The sequence below is a fragment of the Lathamus discolor genome, chromosome 3 (assembly GCF_037157495.1).
Source record: "Lathamus discolor isolate bLatDis1 chromosome 3, bLatDis1.hap1, whole genome shotgun sequence".
Taxonomy (NCBI): domain Eukaryota; kingdom Metazoa; phylum Chordata; class Aves; order Psittaciformes; family Psittacidae; genus Lathamus; species Lathamus discolor.
The window spans coordinates 2,205,163-2,223,719 of record NC_088886.1 but is presented as its reverse complement, the minus strand read 5'-3'; the positions used below and the strand labels follow the sequence as shown (position 1 = coordinate 2,223,719).

The following is an 18,557-nucleotide window of genomic DNA, read 5'->3' as shown; positions in this document are numbered from 1 at the left end:
TCTTAAGATTTTGCCTGTGCTCCCCCACAGCTGGATCTCTTCCAGTGCCACCTCTTCAGTGCACCTCTAGCAGTGGCTTTGCCCGTTAATCCCATCATCGCTCTTTGTGGGGGTTTCACTACCCTGCCCTCTCTTACCACATCTCCTCTGTTAGCGCTGGGGATGGAAAAGTCCACGTTTCTGAAATGGCTTTGTGCAAAAAAAGGGACGTGGAGCTGCTGGAGCGAGTGCAGAGGAGGCCATGGAGCTGCTGCGAGGGCTGGAGCAGCTCTGCTCTGGAGCCAGGCTGAGAGAGCTGGGCTGGGGCAGCCTGGACAAGAGAAGGCTCCTGAAGGGGAGACCTGAGAGCAGCTCCAGTGCCTGAAGGGGCTGCAGGGAACCTGGAGAGAGGCTTGGGACAAGGGCCTGTAGGGACAGGCCAAGGGGAATGGCTTGAACCTGCCCGAGGGGAGACTGAGCTGAGCTCTTAGGCAGAAGCTCTTCCCTGTGAGGGTGCTGAGGCGCTGGCACAGGGTGCCCAGAGAAGCTGTGGCTGCCCCATCCCTGGCAGTGCTCAAGGCCAGGTTGGACACAGGGGCTTGGAGCAAGCTGCTCCAGTGGAAGGGGTCCCTGCCCGTGGCAGGGGTTGGAGCTCAATGAGTGTTAGGTTCCCTTCCAACCCAAACCAGGCTGGGATCCTGTGATACTGAAAGTGTTCCTTGGAGACACGCAGCTCTCTGCTCGTTTGCATGTGGCCTCTGCAGTGCCCCTGCCGAGCTCCGACCCTGGTCCATGGCTCTCCCAGTGCCCATCACAGCTGCACGGTGCTGGGGAGCAAACCAAGAGCCCTTCTCCCTAACTCCCACCTCCCTTTGCACGCTGCAGGGAGGCTGCAGCATAGCTGCAGGTGTGAGAAATGTGAGAGGGGGCAGCTAGAGTTACTGGTTGAACTGGAGCCCCAGAAATATGATGGGGAGGGGGGAGCAGGGCAGGCTCATCCATTTGCTCAGGGAATTGCTCAAGAACATACTGGCTCCTCCTGTTCCACGGGTGCTGGGGCTCTGTGCCTTTCTTAGCACATCTGCACTTATCTTTGCAAAAGATATAATTAGTTTTATTGCATACAATGAACTGCTGGGGAGGAGGGAAGTGCATCAATCCTGCTGTCGTTCCCATGATTTTAGATTGCTCTGTCATTCCAGCCCCGCAGTCCAGCGGACTGGGAGTGCACAAGTGTCCATAAACCTACAAGAGGGAACATGTTAGTACTCTGGCAGCGTTACCAGCACGTGTGATGTTGGGTAGTTTTGCTGGGTACATCTTGCTTTTAGATGATACCTTCTCTTAGGTACATGTCTAGATTCTTTGCTGGGGAAAGTAGTTGGAAATCTGCTTCCTGAATATTGGAAAACATAGAGGGCACCTATAAGGAAACCTGGACATACAGGGTTTTTTCAGTGCTTGCAGTTTATAAGATGGTGCTATCAGACCTGGACATTTCCATGGCAGGTTTTACGTGAATCACTGCAGTTGTCCTTTGCCCCTTTGATTTTCCTTCGTGTGGATTTTCAAGCCCATCTCCAGACCATTTGCACAGCTCTATTTGTTGTATCTGTTAGAACGGTGGTTTTATTCAAGGAAATAGCTCTCTGCTCACGGGTAGTCATGAATACAGGATACATTAAACAAATACATCCTCTGGTGTCAGTTATTCACTCGGCATTGTCAAGGATAAATATGTAAACATGTCCACACGATCTGTAAGTAACCACAGATACATTAGGGAAGGCAAAGGGTAAATGGCTGACAGCCTGCACAAGGCCCTCTCCTATCAAGTTTTGGCATGCCCTTGGTTGATAAACCTGTTTTCCTGAACATGCTCCCGGGTTGTAGAGGGATGCCAGACACTGGCTGGTGATGATTGCAGGGCAGGTAGCAAATCTCGCTCTCCAGTTAAAATAGCCACATGCTCTTGTTGAAGGGAATGGGAGCTCCTGCTGTGACCTTTAGCTAAGCCATGAGCACACGAGTACCTTGTTAAATCACACAGGCCACCCTGCCTTTTTTGTCTCCTTCTCCTCCTTCTCCCCTCTTTTTCTCTCCTCTAATATCCACCAAAACTTAAAATCGGGTGAGTTCAGCTGGTGACCCAGTCTTCTGTGGAGCACATGGTGTGTGAGGATCCCAGAAGGGCTTTGTAGAATGGGTTGTGTTGGAAGAGACCTCAGAGCGCATCCAGCTCCAACCCCTGCCACGGGCAGGGACCCCTTCCACTGGAGCAGCTTGCTCCAAGCCCCTGTGTCCAACCTGGCCTTGAGCACTGCCAGCGATGGGGCAGCCACAGCTTCTCTGGGCACCCTGTGCCAGCGCCTCAGCACCCTCACAGGGAAGAGCTTCTGCCTAAGAGCTCAGCTCAGTCTCCCCTCGGGCAGGTTCAAGCCATTCCCCTTGGCCTGTCCCTACAGGCCCTTGTCCCAAGCCCCTCTCCAGGTTCCCTGCAGCCCCTTTAGGCACTGGAGCTGCTCTCAGGTCTCCCCTTCAGGAGCCTTCTCTTCTCCAGGCTGCCCCAGCCCAGCTCTCTCAGCCTGGCTCCAGAGCAGAGCTGCTCCAGCCCTCGCAGCAGCTCCATGGCCTCCTTTGCCCTCGCTCCAGCAGCTCCACGTCCCTCTTATGCTGCTGCCCCAGAGCTGGACCAGCACTGCAAGAGAGCTCTCTGCCAGCCTGCTGAGCTACGAGCTCTTAGTCATTAGCAGTCAAGGGCTGAGAAAGGTAAATGCAGCCTTCAGTAAACATCAATGATATCTACACTGCTCACAAAGTAATAATCTGTCATTCACATGATTAACCAGAGCATCTCCCTTCTCTTCTTAATCTTTTCTGTCATCTATAATAATGACAACAATTATGATAATCTGTCATAAATACAGTACATTATATCATTAAAATGGGTTGTCTGAAAGTCCTCTGCTGAATTCTGAGTGATAAACACTCGTCATTTACATTGTTATGATGTTTAAGTAGAAGCCATATCTGAACATGCTTTCCTTGCTTTTCTTTGGCTTTGTAAATGACTTTGAATATATGAAAATAAGCAAAACATTCAAATGTGCCCAAAACCTCCGGGACAGGGGTTGTGTCCTATGGATTCACACTGGGAATTTTACCCATTTTACAATTGCACCCTTAGTGTACTTTTCAAGTGAAGAGCCTGGGAATGTGCTTTCAGGCATTTCCTAAAGAAAGGATTCAGTGCGTGCGAGGGCTTCCCTGCACTGGGATAAACATCTATGTGTTCCCTTACAAGGACACGAGGACTCCAAAGCCCCAGCTCACCTAAGAGCCATCATGGAGCTCAGTTCATCCATTACGCCCATTACTGCCTCCTTCTCTGTCCCTGCTGGGAGTTAGGAAGCGTTTTCTTCTGTAATACTTCTATTTTAATCTTTTATTTCTTATGAGCTTTGTCTGCTTCAGGATTTGTTGGGTTTTATCACTTTGTTAGACATTCTGGGAACATTTCAGTGCCTGCCTCTTGCCACGTTGTACATACTGGAGTTGGGAACAGATCCAGTGTCTAAGTCTTTCCAAGGCAACTCTGCTTCTTCATTTCACTTTGAAATGGACAGATTTGATCCCAGGTCTGAATCGGTTCAGATAGTGAAGTATTCTTTACTAAATTAACTGGAATCCCTGGAAAATGGGCACTTGGTGACTCGGTGCCATCCCTTGGGTCTGGGATGACCTTCTGCTCTGAAGGCAGGAGCTGAGCTCAATGTGCTCGTGGGAAGGGCAGCCTCGAGTCGTGAAGAAGTTTCTAATTATAAAGAGCTGCAATTTCTTACAGCCAGGATGCAATTAAAGGTAAATAACCCCGTAGATGTCTTACTGGCACTGTAAACAAGTGGCTGTGCATGTGGAATAGGATACGCTGTGCTGAAGCTGGGAAGGCTGCTATCAGCTGGGATGCTTTGCTTTAGAACCTTCGCTGCCAGAGGTTTTTTGGCAGCCCTTTTTTATAGAGACTATTAGAGGCTTCTTTGAGTCTTAAACTCTACATGCCTGAGGTTTATGAGTGAAGTTACGATCCATTAGAAGCAACTATTTATTTTCTATGCAGAATTAGGAATTAACTCTTTTAGCTGTAGTCAGTCCATAATTTCATACAATCACAGAACCCCAGCCTGGTTTAGGTTGGAAGGGACCTTAAAGCTCACACAGTCCCAACCCCTGCCACAGGCAGGGACCCCTTCCACTGGAGCAGCTTGCTCCAAGCCCCTGTGTCCAACCTGGCCTTGAGCACTGCCAGGGATGGGGCAGCCACAGCTTCTCTGGGCACCCTGTGCCAGCGCCTCAGCACCCTCACAGGGAAGAGCTTCTGCCTAAGAGCTCAGCTCAGTCTCCCCTCGGGCAGGTTCAAGCCATTCCCCTTGGCCTGTCCCTACAGGCCCTTGTCCCAAGCCCTTCTCCAGGTTTCCTGCAGCCCCTTTAGGCTCTGGAGCTGCTCTCAGGTCTCCCCTTCAGGAGCCTTCTCTTCTCCAGGCTGCCCCAGCCCAGCTCTCTCAGCCTGGCTCCAGAGCAGAGCTGCTCCAGCCCTCGCAGCAGCTCCATGGCCTCCTCTGCCCTCGCTCCAGCAGCTCCACGTCCCTCTTGTGCTGCTGCCCCAGAGTGCAGCAGAGGGGGAGAATCCCCTCCCTGGACCTGCTGCTCACGCTCTGGGGGTGCAGCCCAGCATCAATATCATAATGTAATCTTTAAGCCTTGAGGAGAGCTGAGTTTTTAAATACATCTGCATATATTTGTATTCATGTTTCTCACCTGCTGAATTGGATGATCTGTTCACCAGATAGAAACCCGTTAATGCTATTAACCTGCTGCATCATGGAAAACGGCGTTATTTGGCACCTGCAGTAATCTATTGAACAAAGAGAACTGCAACTCCTCTGCAACTTCTTTGACTCACCTGACTTTGCCTGCTCTTAAAACTCTGTAGCCTTTACACTTTCTGCCAGAAGCAAGACATGCTGTGTCTTGATGTATTTATTTAAAGGGGACGAGGGTGGCAAGTGAGAATCATGAGAGAATCAGGAGAGAAAAACTCGATTTGTCTTTTGGTGTTTGGATCTGGTTTCAAAATGTTTCCTAACTTGGTTGCTTTCCTGTGTCAATCAAGGGTAAAGCCACCGCTGTTCACTGCTGCAGTGTGGGGGCAAGGGCCTCTGCCCCACCATCCCTCCTTACTTGGGGCATTTGGGTAACAGGATGCGGACAGCGAGTTTGAGGGCTGAGAGAGGAACCAACTGCAGCTGCAGATAACACTGCCTCGTGCTCAGAGATATCCTGGGTAGCGGTGAGGGGCTGCAGCTCTGTGCTGTACGGAAGACAGACACAGGCAGGGCTGGAGGGTGTCAGGCAAAGGCTTGTCGTATTAAGCCCCCTCCTCATCTGCAACACTTCATAGAGCACATTCAGGAAGTTCACGTTTGCTCTTACCCTGAAGCACTCCCAGGAAGGAGGACACTAAAACCTGTCACTTGTTAAGTGTTCAAGAAGAAAAGGAGACTGAGCTGAGCTCTTAGGCAGAAGCTCTTCCCTGTGAGGGTGCTGAGGCGCTGGCACAGGGTGCCCAGAGAAGCTGTGGCTGCCCCATCCCTGGCAGTGCTCAAGGCCAGGTTGGACACAGGGGCTTGGAGCAAGCTGCTCCAGTGGAAGGGGTCCCTGCCCGTGGCAGGGGTTGGAGCTGGATGAGCTTTAGGGTCCCTTCCAACCTAAACCAGACTGGGATTCTATGGTTCTAAAAATGGGCTGCTAAGTCTCTGCTCTAGCGAGAGTTCCTGTATGTTCCATCATCTTATAGAGATTAAAAGGAATGGAGAGCAAAAAATGCCAAAAATGCAGTTACAGCAAATACTGGCCCATCAGTGAATTATATTTCAGTACATTACAGCCTTCTAAGTGCCAGCTGGAAACCGCTGAACCATGTGCTGCTTGGGAGGGCTCTACTAGCCTGTCCTCTGATGGACTGGCAGCAAATCAGGTCTTGTGATGAAATGTCACCTCAGTGCCCGCTCCATTGCCACCGGGATCAAAAGTCGGGCACAAACACCCTGTAGTACTTGAATACTGAAGCAGACTCCTGCTGTTGATCAGTTCTTTGTTCAGTCTCTGAAATGGTTTCGTGTAGGGCTCTAGAAAAGGGCCAGAAGCGGTGGTTGTGGTTTTACGGGTAAGGGCTGGGTTATGCAACACCCAAATATAAACTGAAACACGATACAGTTGAAGCTGTGTCAGATGGGATTCCAGGAGTCCTCATCCAGAAACTCCGGGACTCTTTCCGTAAGTGACCGTGTGCATCAGCTGTACCAGGAAGGTTATCGAGGGCTGCGACAGGAGAAGGTTGAGGAGTGTTTCTGGCAGAGGTGTTGTGCTCCTGATGTCAGCGGGACGCTCACATTGGAGTCAGGGGAAGATCATGTCACATCGCTCCTAAACTTGTGTTTACTGTTTATGTGAATCCCTGGAGATGGCACTCAGCAAGCGGATCCTGATGTGCTCCATCTTTCTCCTCTGCCTCTTTCTTTCTCCCTGTCCACCTCTTGTTTTTGTCCCCCTCTGCTTTTATAGGGTTCTTCTGCTTGTATTTTTAACCCTACCACTGCTTCCAGTCCCTCCCATGCCCTTCATGACCACCTCTACCAAAGCAGGCAGTCATGGCATCATAGAATAGAATCAACTGTGTAACAGACCTTTAAGATCATCAAGTCCAACCACTACCCCAGGACTGCCGAGGACACCACTAACCCATGGCACTGAGTGCTCGTGAATCATGGGATGTCAAGAATGTATCTTGTATATTGTGCTGTACTGGACACAGCACCGGCTGTGCCATCTGTAGGGGAGATGCTGTGGGACCACTGAGCAGGGTGGAAGGTGGCCTCAGGAAGAAAGGAGCTGCTCCTTCTGGTAGTGATTGTGTTGGGCTCTGCTCTGAAGTATGGTCACTATTATCAGTATCAAAATGTATGGTTAATGTTAACATAGTTGAGTGTGATTAATGTGATATATATCCATGAATATTAACTATTAAGGTTAGAAAATGCCCTTTGGACAAGGGCCTGTAGGGACAGGCCAAGGGGAATGGCTTTAACCTGCCCGAGGGGAGACTGAGCTGAGCTCTTAGGCAGAAGCTCTTCCCTGTGAGGGTGCTGAGGCGCTGGCACAGGGTGCCCAGAGAAGCTGTGGCTGCCCCATCCCTGGCAGTGCTCAAGGCCAGGTTGGACACAGGGGCTTGGAGCAAGCTGCTCCAGTGAAAGGGGTCCCTGCCCATGGCAGGGGTTGGAGCTGGATGAGCTTTAAGGTCCCTTCCAACACAAACCAGGCTGGGATTCTATAAAAATCTGTGTTATTCCCTTTGAGGTCATTCCTGTAGAAAGTTATTACATTCCTAGAAGAGCAGTTTCTAGTTGGTGTTACCCCTGAATGTTGGCTTTGACTAGTTTTCAGCATTTCACTGGGTTCTTGGAGCATGTATTTTAATTTCACATGCTGGAAATGCCTGGTGCGGTTTTAGCCTGATCTGTGGAATTGTAGCCACTGCTTTCACAATGCATCTGTAAATGCTCACACCAATTTAACACAATAGAGTTAACAGTTGTCCATGCCCAAGGAGGGCTGCTTTGATAACAGTTGGGGTTTCCAGTTTGATTGGTCTCAGCCTGGATTACATAGAAAGTGGCTTGGGAGACAGTTACTGGGTTTCTAGGAAGGGTTGAGCTCGGCATGTCCTCCTTCTATCGAGAAGGACAAGGATTTCTCTTCTGCTTGATCGATTTCTTGGAACTCATAGGAATGTGGTATATTTGATGGAGCTACTGGCCAAGGAAATCGAGCTAAAGCCCTGAAGCAGGCTGAGAAATGAGGGGCTGAGCACCAAGGAGGGTGCAGGAGCTGAGATGCATGCACACTGCTGGAAGGAGGCACACACATCATCGAAACCTTCTCAGGACTCCTTTACTTAAGGAAATGAGTGAAATGAGCACCCCTCCCGTATGAAGACAGGCTGAGAAAGTTGGGGCTGTTCAGCCTGGAGAAGAGAAGCTGCGTGGGGACCTCATAGCAGCCTTCCAGTACCTGAAGGGGGCCTATAGGGATGCTGGGGAGGGACTCTTCGTCAGGGACTGTAGTGACAGGACAAGGGGTAATGGGTTAAAACTGAAACAGGGGAAGTTTAGATTGGATCTAAGGAGGAAATTCTTTCCTGTTAGGGTGGTGAGGCACTGGAATGGGTTGCCCAGGGGGGTTGTGAGTGCTCCATCCCTGGCAGTGTTCAAGGCCAGGTTGGATGAAGCCTTGGGTGGGATGGTTTAGTGTGAGGTGTCCCTGCCCATGGCAGGGGGGTTGGAACTGGATGATCTTAAGGTCCTTTCCAACCCTAACTGTTCTATGATTCTGTGATTCTTTGAACAAATCCTTAGATTAGGCAAACCCAGGAGACGCTGAGGAATTTCAGAAGAGCCATTCCAGGATGGGGTGATGCAGCTTTCCCCGGTCCCCAGACCCTGGCGGGGCTGTGGGCAGACCAGTGGGAATGGGCAGGGTGGGTAGTGTCAGACAAAGCAAGTTCTGAAGGAAAAGCGCTTTTAGATGGAAATACACTTGTAGGGTGGGCCACAAACACCTCCTAAACAGCAGCAGGACTCACTTTTTTTCTGTCTTAAAATGGTACTTAACCAGAACTGGTCACTATCACCCTACTCCATCTTTGCCACTGAAAGGACTGGAGATACTCTAAGTGGCAATTCTCAAAACATCTGCAGTTAAATCGTCCCTCTATTGTCCTCTGAATGGTTTTGCTGACAAGGCCTCTGTGAGTGATAATGCTTTTACATGGGCAAAGGAGGCTTCAGCCTGAAGGGACCCCCCCCACTGCTCGGGTCATCCTGAAGTGGAGCAGTAAAGCGGCTCACAGGGAGGGATGGTGCTGCATAAGTACCCTCTTTCCTTGTTTCTGCATTTTGTTTTGGTTTATTTTGTCTTCTTTTATTACCCAAAACTCAACAAACAACCTAAGGGAATAGCCTGGACCCATCAGCAGCTCTGGAGCTCACAGGGTGCCCAGAGAAGCTGTGGCTGCCCCATCCCTGGCAGTGCTCAAGGCCAGGTTGGACACAGGGGCTTGGAGCAAGCTGCTCCAGTGGAAGGGGTCGCTGCTCCAGTGGAAGGGGTCCCTGCCCGTGGCAGGGGTCCCTGCCCGTGGCAGGGGTTGGAGCTGGATGAGCTGTAAGTTGGAACCAGATGATCCCTTCCAACATAAACCAGGCTGGGATTCTATGAATATTGAGGTTTGATTTCTGTTCGGAGGGCTCTTTCAGAGATTTAAGTGAATTGAAGATTTAGGAGGAGCCATTGGGACAGTGGGTTCCACAAACCTGACCCTGGCCAGGACTGGACAACCCCAAAGGGCTAAATTATGGTCTGGTGTCACAGGCTCTCCCCTCTGTGAACCCCTTGGAGCTGGAGGACCCATGGGATGCAGCACAGTGCCTTAGTTAAACATACAGGCAGCTCCTCTTCCCTAGGGTGGAGGAGATTTTTTTCCCTATTCCTAAAATCACGATGTAGCCCATGTTAGTTTTATCAATGCAAACGTTTTCCATTACAAGGAATTTGAGCCCTTCCAGGTCAACTCATTGACATGATAAAGTAGCTGATAGAGAATAGGTGTCTTAGAAAGGAAAATACACCCCAGTCCTGTGTGTTTTGGCTGTTGCCACCTGCTTTTTGATGTATGTATCACACAAGTATGCAAGACCGAGATTATTTGCCATGTTTGGAGCTCTGTGAGCCCAGAAAAAAAAACATTAACTTCCAGTGCCACAAAGGTTCGGGTTTACTGAATCTTTAAAGTGTGCCTGTGCCAAGTGCTCCCTGTGAGTTCATTGCTGAATTACTCCTTGGCAGTGGTTCTTTGTCTGCCATGTGGAGAGAAGGCTCCTTAAGGGGAGACCTTAGAGCAGCTCCAGTGCCTAAAGGGGCTACAGGAAACCTGGAGAGGGGCTTGGGACTGTATGGACAGGCTGGGTTGGAACTGGATGAGCTTTAAGGTCCCTTCAACCCAAAGCAGCCTGGGATTCTACGATGAACACATGGTCTCTATACAGAACTTATAATGCTGTGCAGTGCTTGATGGGGATGGGGAATGGGGAGAATCCTTGTGAAGGCAGGTGGATGAATGGCAGCTTGAGGTGTGGTTCCTCTCCCAAGGACCTGGGGGGCCTTGGTGGGAGAGCACACCCCATGCAGCCCCAACCAGCGTGTGACAGGGATGACATGGGTGTACACACACGAGACCTATGTGTATGCAGTGTGTGCACTGCACAGCAGATGCGTTGCTGCTCGTCTATCGCAGCAATCCTGACCTCTGATGTCACTGTTACCTGCTTGGCCAGTGCCATCAGAAATGCTGAATCCATTAACTTTGACAGATTTATGTGGTAAGCACATGTCACTGCTGTTATGAGAAGCAGTTACAATCATGGGGAGATTTTATGATTCACTGTATCCGCTTATGTAAACCCGAACTTCTGTGCTGAATGCTGCTCAGGAGCACGTTGTCCTGTGGCAGGGTCAAGCAGCAGAACTTGGTGGGAGCAGGGAACAGGGCTGGTAGGGTTGGGGTGCAGGGCCTGGGTGGCAGGGCCTGGGGGGATCACAGGAGGATAGCACTGCAGTGGTACCATCAGGTTTGGGGCTGGTGGGGTGCATGGTCAAGGCTGGTTGGAGCAATGGAAGCAGAGCTGGAGAGCCAGGACTGACAGGAGCAGGGATGATGGCTGGTGGGACTGGGGAGCAGGGACTGGCGGGCAGCAGGACCAGGCAGGATTAGGGACAAGGGCTAGCAGGGTTGGGGAGCAGAACTTGTGGGGCTGGAAAGCAAGACGAAGCAGGGCTGGGGAGCAGGGCTGTTCAGGTTAGGCAGGCAGGCTGGAGGGGAGCGAGACCAGACACGGCTGGGGTACAGGGCTTCTGGAGCTAGGTTGCAGGACCAGGCAGGGTTGAGGTGCGGGGCTGGTGGGTTGCAGGACCAGGAGAGGGTGGGGAGCAGGGCTGATGGGGAGAGCAGGACCAGGCAGGGTTGAGGTGCGGGGCTGACGGGGAGAGCAGGACCAGGCAGGGTTGGGGAGCGGGGCTGATGGGGAGAGCAGGACCAGGCGGGGTTGAGGTGCGGGGCTGATGGGGAGAGCAGGACCAGGCAGGGTTGAGGTGCGGGGCTGACGGGGAGAGCAGGACCAGGCAGGGTTGAGGTGCGGGGCTGACGGGGAGCAGGACCAGGAGAGGCTGGGGAGCGGGGCTGGCGCAGGACCAGCAGCGCGGGCGAGCGCAGCGCGGTTGTGCCGGGCCGCGCAGCAGCCGGGCCGGGGGCACCCTTAGCTCCCGCAGCCCGGCCGGGCCCTGCCCGGGGGCGCCCGGTTCCCCGTCCCGCGGGGGCAGGGCGGGGCCGGGGCGGGCCGGGGCGGGCGGCCGGGGCCGGGGCCGTGCCGGGTGCCAGCGGCGGGCGGGGATTTGCTCGCCGGCGGCGAGGGGAGCGCAGCGGCGGCCGCATGATGAGGGAGCGGTGCGGCACCTCCGGCGGCGCTGGCGGTGGCCCCGGCATGGAGAGCCTGCAGCCGCGCCAGCCCGAGTACATGTCCGTGTGCCTCTTCGCAGAGGAGCCCTACCAGAAGCTGGCCATGGAGACGCTGGAGGAGCTCGACTGGTGCCTGGATCAGCTGGAGACCATCCAGACCTACCGCTCCGTCAGTGAGATGGCATCCAACAAGGTGAGCGGAGCGGCGGGGATGCGGTGCGCGGCAGCGGGAGTGCGGGAGAGTAACTCCGAGTTACTCCCGGCAAAAGAGATGCGGGTTTCCCCCGCAGTGGCACCGTCAGATAAAACTGGCGGTGGGGCAGTATGGGGAGAGCGACCCGCACCTCTCTGACTTCCCCGTAACGAACCAGGCTCGCTCCTGGGAAGTCAGAGAGCTTTCAATGAGCGCTCCCTTCAGAACCGATTTAACCAGAAACACTGTAAAACCCGCCGCTTTTAACAGATTATCACGTCAGATTTCAATTATCTTCATTGTTGCCTGTCCGTAATAGCGGCAAGCTCTAAACATAGTGGTGCGTTATTTTATTGCTGTTCTGTCCTTTCGGTAAGCGTTTAATTTGGGGGTTAATGTGGTGGGCTGGCTCCACACCGTTTGCCAGCGCATGAGGAGGGTGCGAAGTCAAGGACTGTGCAGCGGGAATGAGCTGCTCCCCCGCCTCCCGCCACCTTATTTTGGTCTTTCTGGGGGGGTTTTAATGCGTCGTGAGCGAAAAGGGAGATTGAGTTTGCTGCGAGGAGTGAGGTGCTAACATAAAGAACAGTGCGTTGTGTTGCGAGTCAGGAGCAGGAGGGAGAGCGGAGTCCCAGGAGTACACTGAGGAGCAGCAGAGGGGAAGGAAGGCGAAGTGCGAGGTCTGAACGCCTTGGTGAAGTGCTGGAAGTTGATGTTCCTCCTCCACACCCCCACACCCCCCGCGGTGCTGGAGCCGGACTCCCCAGCTCCGTCCCTCCGAGCTAAAGCATCAGCCAAGCTCCTTCTCTGCAGCATCTCCCCAGGGCAGACCGTAAGTCGCCCGGGTGATGCTGCTGGAAGGAGTCGCACCCTCCCCTGGGGCAGCGCTTGGCAGCTCCCCCCATCTCTGTCTTGGTTTGGCGAGCCCGGGTTTGCACCCAGGCTTGAAGGCAGCGTTTACAGCCGTGCCTTGTCCCATGGAGAGGGTCAGAGCCCCAGGGTGGCTCCCCCGCCTTTGGGACAGGGACTGTGCCTGCTGCAGCCTTGCCTTTGACCAGTGGCCGTGGCCAAACCCAGTTCTGAGTTGTGCTGCAGGAACCCCATATTAGTGATTTTTTCCCATTAATTGGGAATTAATGAAATTAGAAATGCTGAATCACCAACTTGATTTTATGGAAAAAGTTGAGCGAAGAAATCCCGTGTTATTTCAGCTTCCTCCTCTGTTTGTGATTACCGCGATGTGCAGGGGCAAAGGAAGCAATAAAAGTTTTATAGACCCAGCTTTCAAGAAAGGAATATAGTTTTTTTTCCTGAGTTTGTGTTGAGGGAAGCCAGGGTGAAAGCTGGGACAGGTTCAGGCTGCAGAGGAGGCTGCACCTCCCGTGTGGACACTAAAGCCCTTCATTTGGAGTTTATTTTCTTCCTGCTGCGTGCCAAAGCTGGACTTGTGAAGGTGAAAGACTCACTAAATTGCTTACTGCAGTGATTAAAAGTTGTGACCCCTCCATGTGCAAACGATTTAGAGCAGAGTCGAGCAGAAGGTTCCCCAAACTTTGTTCTTTCACAACCAGTTTCTGACATGTCTGCGCTTTTTGGTCAACTTCCAGTATCATTTTCATCTGCAAAAGAGAAGCCTAAAATGGCCTCACAGCTCGGTTCCTTTCCTCATCAGTGATGAACAGGGACACACGCTCGTTTGGGTGCTTGTGGTTTTGGTGGCAGACGCTATCTGCAGGGCGATCTTGCAGTGTGAGAAGCTGTTGGGTTTGAAATGTGCATCTTGAGGAGGAGGCTGCAGCGGTCCTTGTCTGTCCCGGAGCCAAGTGACCCATTCAAGTGCCAGCTCCGGTCAGAGGCATTTGAATTTGTCACCGATAAACAGCAAAGGAGTCCGGTGTTTTGAAAACAGGATGCTTGGGCTCCACGTTATTAAAGAAAAACGGAAAGAGAAACAGTAGAGATAGGAAGAAAGCAAATGGGCTCGGCATGCTCCCAAGCGCAGAGCAGTATAAACAGTGACCTATCTCCCTGACCTCCGCTCCGCCGAGTTCCTGGCCCCACGCCACCCAAGCCAAACTACGTCATTTGCGACTGATAGTAGGCATGGCACAGCTGTTGCAAGTGTGACTCGAATTTCCTGTCTCCTTCCTGACAGACGTAGTTTAGAAAACCCAGAGTTGCAACAACAGCGAGGCAGAGGGGGAGGCTGGCGGCATACGTGTTCGCAGGGGGATTCTCAGAAGTCCTGCACCAGAGAGGAATCGCTGAAGGGGTGGGGGGGATGCCATGTGGATTGCATCCTGGCTCTAAGCTGATGGGTTTGGGGAAGCATGGGTTCAAACATGTGCGTGTGCTTTTTGGAAGGTGTGAGTTAATTACAGGAGGAGTGAGGAAATGAGGAGCTGATCTTGCTGTGAGCTAACAGCCTGCTTGCACTGACATCAGTGTGAGCCAGGGGAGCAGCGCTGCTTCCACAGTGGGACCCTGCAGTGCCAGAGCAGGGATCAGACATAAACTGGCAGAGAGGGGAACTCTGTGCCCTGGGTGTGTTGGCAGCATCCGTGAGTCCTGACGCATTTACCAGAGCAGAGTCCCTGCTCCAGCTGCCAGCCTCTGCTACCGAACAACTGCCCGTGCGCAATGCCTTAACTTCCTAAGTAACTGCCTGGAAAACTCCTTGCTTGCAGGGAATGCCAGCGACGTGGAGGGAATTGATTTCCTAACACTATCTTTTGCTGGGAACAGAGTATGGCACTGCAGTTTGCAGTGAAACAGAATGACCTGCAGAAAACTCGGAGGCGCTCAGCCTGTAGAAGCAGGCAGCACATATTTACCTCATTATAACACATATAGGCTTTTTTCCCTGCATTTATCTCCCTCTCCAGCTTCCAGCTCAGGCAACTGCTGGGGCTCTGAAGGATTTGTGAGTCATGAGCCTGCTGATAAAAGACAGGGGATTTTCTCTCTTGGTGGCCACCCTGTAATGCTGCATTTGACATAGGCAGCTGTCCGCAGCCCCACTTGTCCTGCAGGACCCCTCGGCTCTATTACCTAATTTGGGATCTGGGGAGGACAGGATCATCCATCCCTGGGGTCATAAAAAGGAGCAAGCATTTTTCCCGGCTGAAGCTGATCTGGCCAGCTCCAAGTTTTTAGAACTTACTATAGAAATGAAGGATGGAGAAAATGTGTTTTATCTCAACATCTGCCTGCTGGTCCGTGCAGAATAGAGCCCAGATCACAGGTAAAATAGATATATTGAACAGACCTAAGCAGCACCTTCCCACCCCCTTAAATTCAGTCTTATTCAGAGCTTTTTACAGTCCATTGAGTAAGTAAATGGGCAGATAACGTAATTTGTGGTCTGTGGGGATGTTTTGATTCTGAGTAGGCAGAGGTGTTGTCGTCAGGGTGCCTGCCTTGTGCTCTCGGAACTTTCAACACCCAGACTGTTCCCTGCCACCACTGCAGACTAAATCCTTAAGCTCTCTTCTTTCAGCTCTTAGAGACGTCTCCGTTACTCCCAAGTGCTGGATAACCCAACCCAAACCTTGCCACCCAAGGCCGCTTTGGGGCAGCGGCTGAGGGCACGCTGGGGCTCCACACTCCTATCTTGGTTGCTTGTGGGCCAGAAGCTGTTAAGATAAACACAACTGATGTCATTTTGCTTGTTTTTCCAAGGGCATTTTGGTCAGAAAGAGGAGCGAGGCCGCACCTAGCGTTCAGGAGCCAGTGGCTAAATAAACATCTGGACGCTAATGTAAACTCCTCGGTGGAGTGGTGGAGGTCGAGTGCGGTGCGGGGCCAAGTGCCAGCGGCGTATGTGCCGCGCTGCACAGCCTCCACACTGCTCTCCCATCTCCTGCCCGGCCATCAGCCCCGAATCTTGTCCTCCTCGTACGTGATGTTTCCCTGAAGTGGTGCCGAGCTGTTTAGTCTTTCGCTGGCACTTCCTTTGTTTAACGTGCTTTAAAATAGCCGGAGCGCCGCACAAAGAGAGGCTTGTTCGCCTGTGCAGCAGCCAGCGAAACAAAGAGACTTCCACGTCTCCTGTTTTTACAAGCCGGGATGAATCACTGAGCTCCGGAGCCGGTATTCCCCTCGCCCGGGGACTCACGTTATGGAAACGGGGATCTGCGACGGTCGGAGCAGCCCCTGGCATTGCTCCACGTGGTCCCTGCAGAGCTGGTCCCTGCAGAGCCCTAACGCAGTTGCCCGTGTCGGTTTGACGTCGGTGGTGGTTTAACTGTTTCTGAGCCACACAGCTGCTGGCTGCAGAGCAGGACCTCGGCGGTCGGGATGCTCCATGAGAACTGCGGTAGGTGGGAGCTGTTTCTGGCTGAGGTTGGGAATATTCACTCCAGCTTTTGTTTTATCTGGTTGCTTTTTCATCTGTCCTGAGGATGTCCCTGTTTTGGGGGACACGGCGCTGTATTTCTTAAGGCAAAGCTATGTGGGATGTGAGAGCCGAGGATTTTGACAGAGGCATTTGGCAGTGGCAAACATCAGGTTCCAGTGAAGTCCTGGGTGAGGAGGCAGCTCTGCACTGGGGCTCTGACTGAAAGCCCTCAAGGCCTGGGGACCTGGCTTTGAGTCACCTCCTGCGCATCTGTTCTTATCGCTGTCATAAATGGACTTTTAGGGTAGCTCTCTCTGTATCCATCCTATTGTTCCTCCCTCGCTCTTTGGCCTCTAAATCATTCTGATTAGATCAAATATGTCATAAGAGTGGGGTGGGACAGTGGGGCCGTACGTGGGCTTATTTAGCCGTCTCATCTGTTGGTCTTGCGAGCCCTCTGGGCTGTCAGTTGCCAGATATCTTGGGTAACTGATTCAGATATTAAAATAAATGAAATATGGGAAGGCTGCGCCCGTGTGAAAAGTGTCAGGAGCCAGCACCACCTTTTGAGATGCCCAGAGAAGCTGTGGCTGCCCCATCCCTGGCAGTGCTCAAGGCCAGGTTGGACACAGGGGCTTGGAGCAAGCTGCTCCAGTGGAAGGGGTCCCTGCCCATGGCAGGGGTTGGAGCTGGATGAGCTTTAAGGTCCCTTCAACACAAACCATCCCCAGATTCTATGATCCACTGGGACATGCCGGTGCCCAGGACCTTCTAGGGTGTCCTTTAAACATCTCTGCTTGTAGGATGTGCTGGGTTTGAAAGTTCTGCATTCTCAGACTTTGACGTTACAACACATTAGGGTGGGGCTTAAATAAATAGTAGCTCAAAGGCAGGTTCAAAATGAATCATGATTTGAGGGAAGGACTGGAGAGTGAGTAACTGTTCAGAGCAGTGACCTCTCTGCAAGTGAAGTGGGGATATTGGAGACGCACGAAACCTCGGAGGAGAAGCATCCCTTAGGATGAGGGTGAGTTGGGTTTCAGAGGCAGATTTAACCCTTGGAGTAGTCCTCACCCTGACCCTGATTTTGTGCACCAGGATCCTACACCCTGGCTCCAAACTCCTCATTTTTCACTCAGTTGCAAAGCAACTGCTTTCAGTGAGGCAGCTGGTGATCAAAATGCTTGCACTAAGTGAAACCTAATTGAAAGATGTGGTGTTATCAAAGCCAGGACATGTTGTGGAGATGTACTGGTTTCAAGGCTCATCCGTCAGAGCTCTTAGAGGGAGAGATTCCTCTGATTAAAGCCTTTGCTCTGTTTTTAAAGCAAACAAACAAGTAGTGCCTCACCTTGCTGCTGGTTTAGCCCAGCTGGGCAAACGCTGCAGAAAAGTTACTCTGCGAATCATTTGCCTATCTCTGTGCGAGGAGGAGTTTTCATTTAAATGTATTTACATGAATTAGTGCTTTCTGGAGGGTTTGGGGGCTTGCATTAGGCTCGTTTTCATTTTGGCAGGACCAACGGCCACAGGTTTTGGGGGAGATACTGCTGTAGTGGAGCTATACTGGTGTCTTGCTCTTTAGCCTGTGTTTTCTGAAGCAAATCAGACCTCTGTCAATTAGAAGCTACCAGAGTTTTTCTCATCATGGGCACCTTGGAAAAGTCATCTGAGGGCACAAAGCTATTTGAATTTTCCAAAGCCTGTTCTCCTACTCAGGTAAAACCCCATTGGATTTGCCTAAATGATGACTGCAGAGCTTGACTCAAATTTAAATGAATTTTAAATTGCTGCTTCATACAATTAACAAAACCCCCTGTTTAATTGCATTGCCCTCTTGTTAAATGACAAATGCTCTTCCCTCTCAGTTGTTTTTGTCCTGAAGCTTGAGAATATAACCCAGGTATATTGCATCCGAGGGTCCAGCATCGCCTATGGCAGGGGGAGCAGGGGTGCCTCTGCTGCTCCGCAGCAGGGCGAGAGGCTGAGGAGCTGCGCTGGTTTGTGGGCTCTTGACGTAGTCCTTTGGCTTCCTTTAGCACTCGAGGCTTCAGCAGTGTGGTTTGCATGGGTGTGACTGACAGCAGATTTTGGTCTGAGATCTGCAGCCTCCTGGAGCACTCGCTGCTCTCCAGGCCACAGATGTTGTCAGCTGCAGCAGGTCTTTCTTTAATCAACTTAAGACCAACAAACGAGCTGCTGTAGGTTTCCATTCCGCTGGTGCTTCCAAGCCTTCAGCCCAGGCTGGCACTCGGCATCATTTCCTCACGATTTTCCTCTTGCAGTTAACATGACAAACAGTTTTCCACCACTCTGTAAAAGTGATTTTGCAGAACAAATGTGGTTTATTTGCTTGTTTCTGGCTTTACTTCCTCGCCTCTTGTTGGAGTGAAGAATCAAAGCAGGGCTGGGGTGAAAAACTG

General features: G+C 51.9%; 1 protein-coding gene across 4 annotated transcripts in view; it reads left to right on the top strand.

Moving 5' to 3' along the window:
• The window catches only part of PDE4B (phosphodiesterase 4B), a 226,341-nt gene that overhangs the window by 184,966 nt on the left and 22,818 nt on the right, over window positions 1-18,557 (top strand). For 3 of the 4 annotated variants that reach the window (XM_065673102.1, XM_065673104.1, XM_065673105.1), the window contains one exon: window positions 11,683-11,795. In XM_065673102.1, coding sequence (XP_065529174.1) covers window positions 11,683-11,795 — 113 coding nt within the window. Of the gene's footprint in view, window positions 1-11,682; window positions 11,796-15,963; window positions 16,114-18,557 lie in introns of those variants that run through there. The other variant, XM_065673107.1, reaches the window with a different exon arrangement.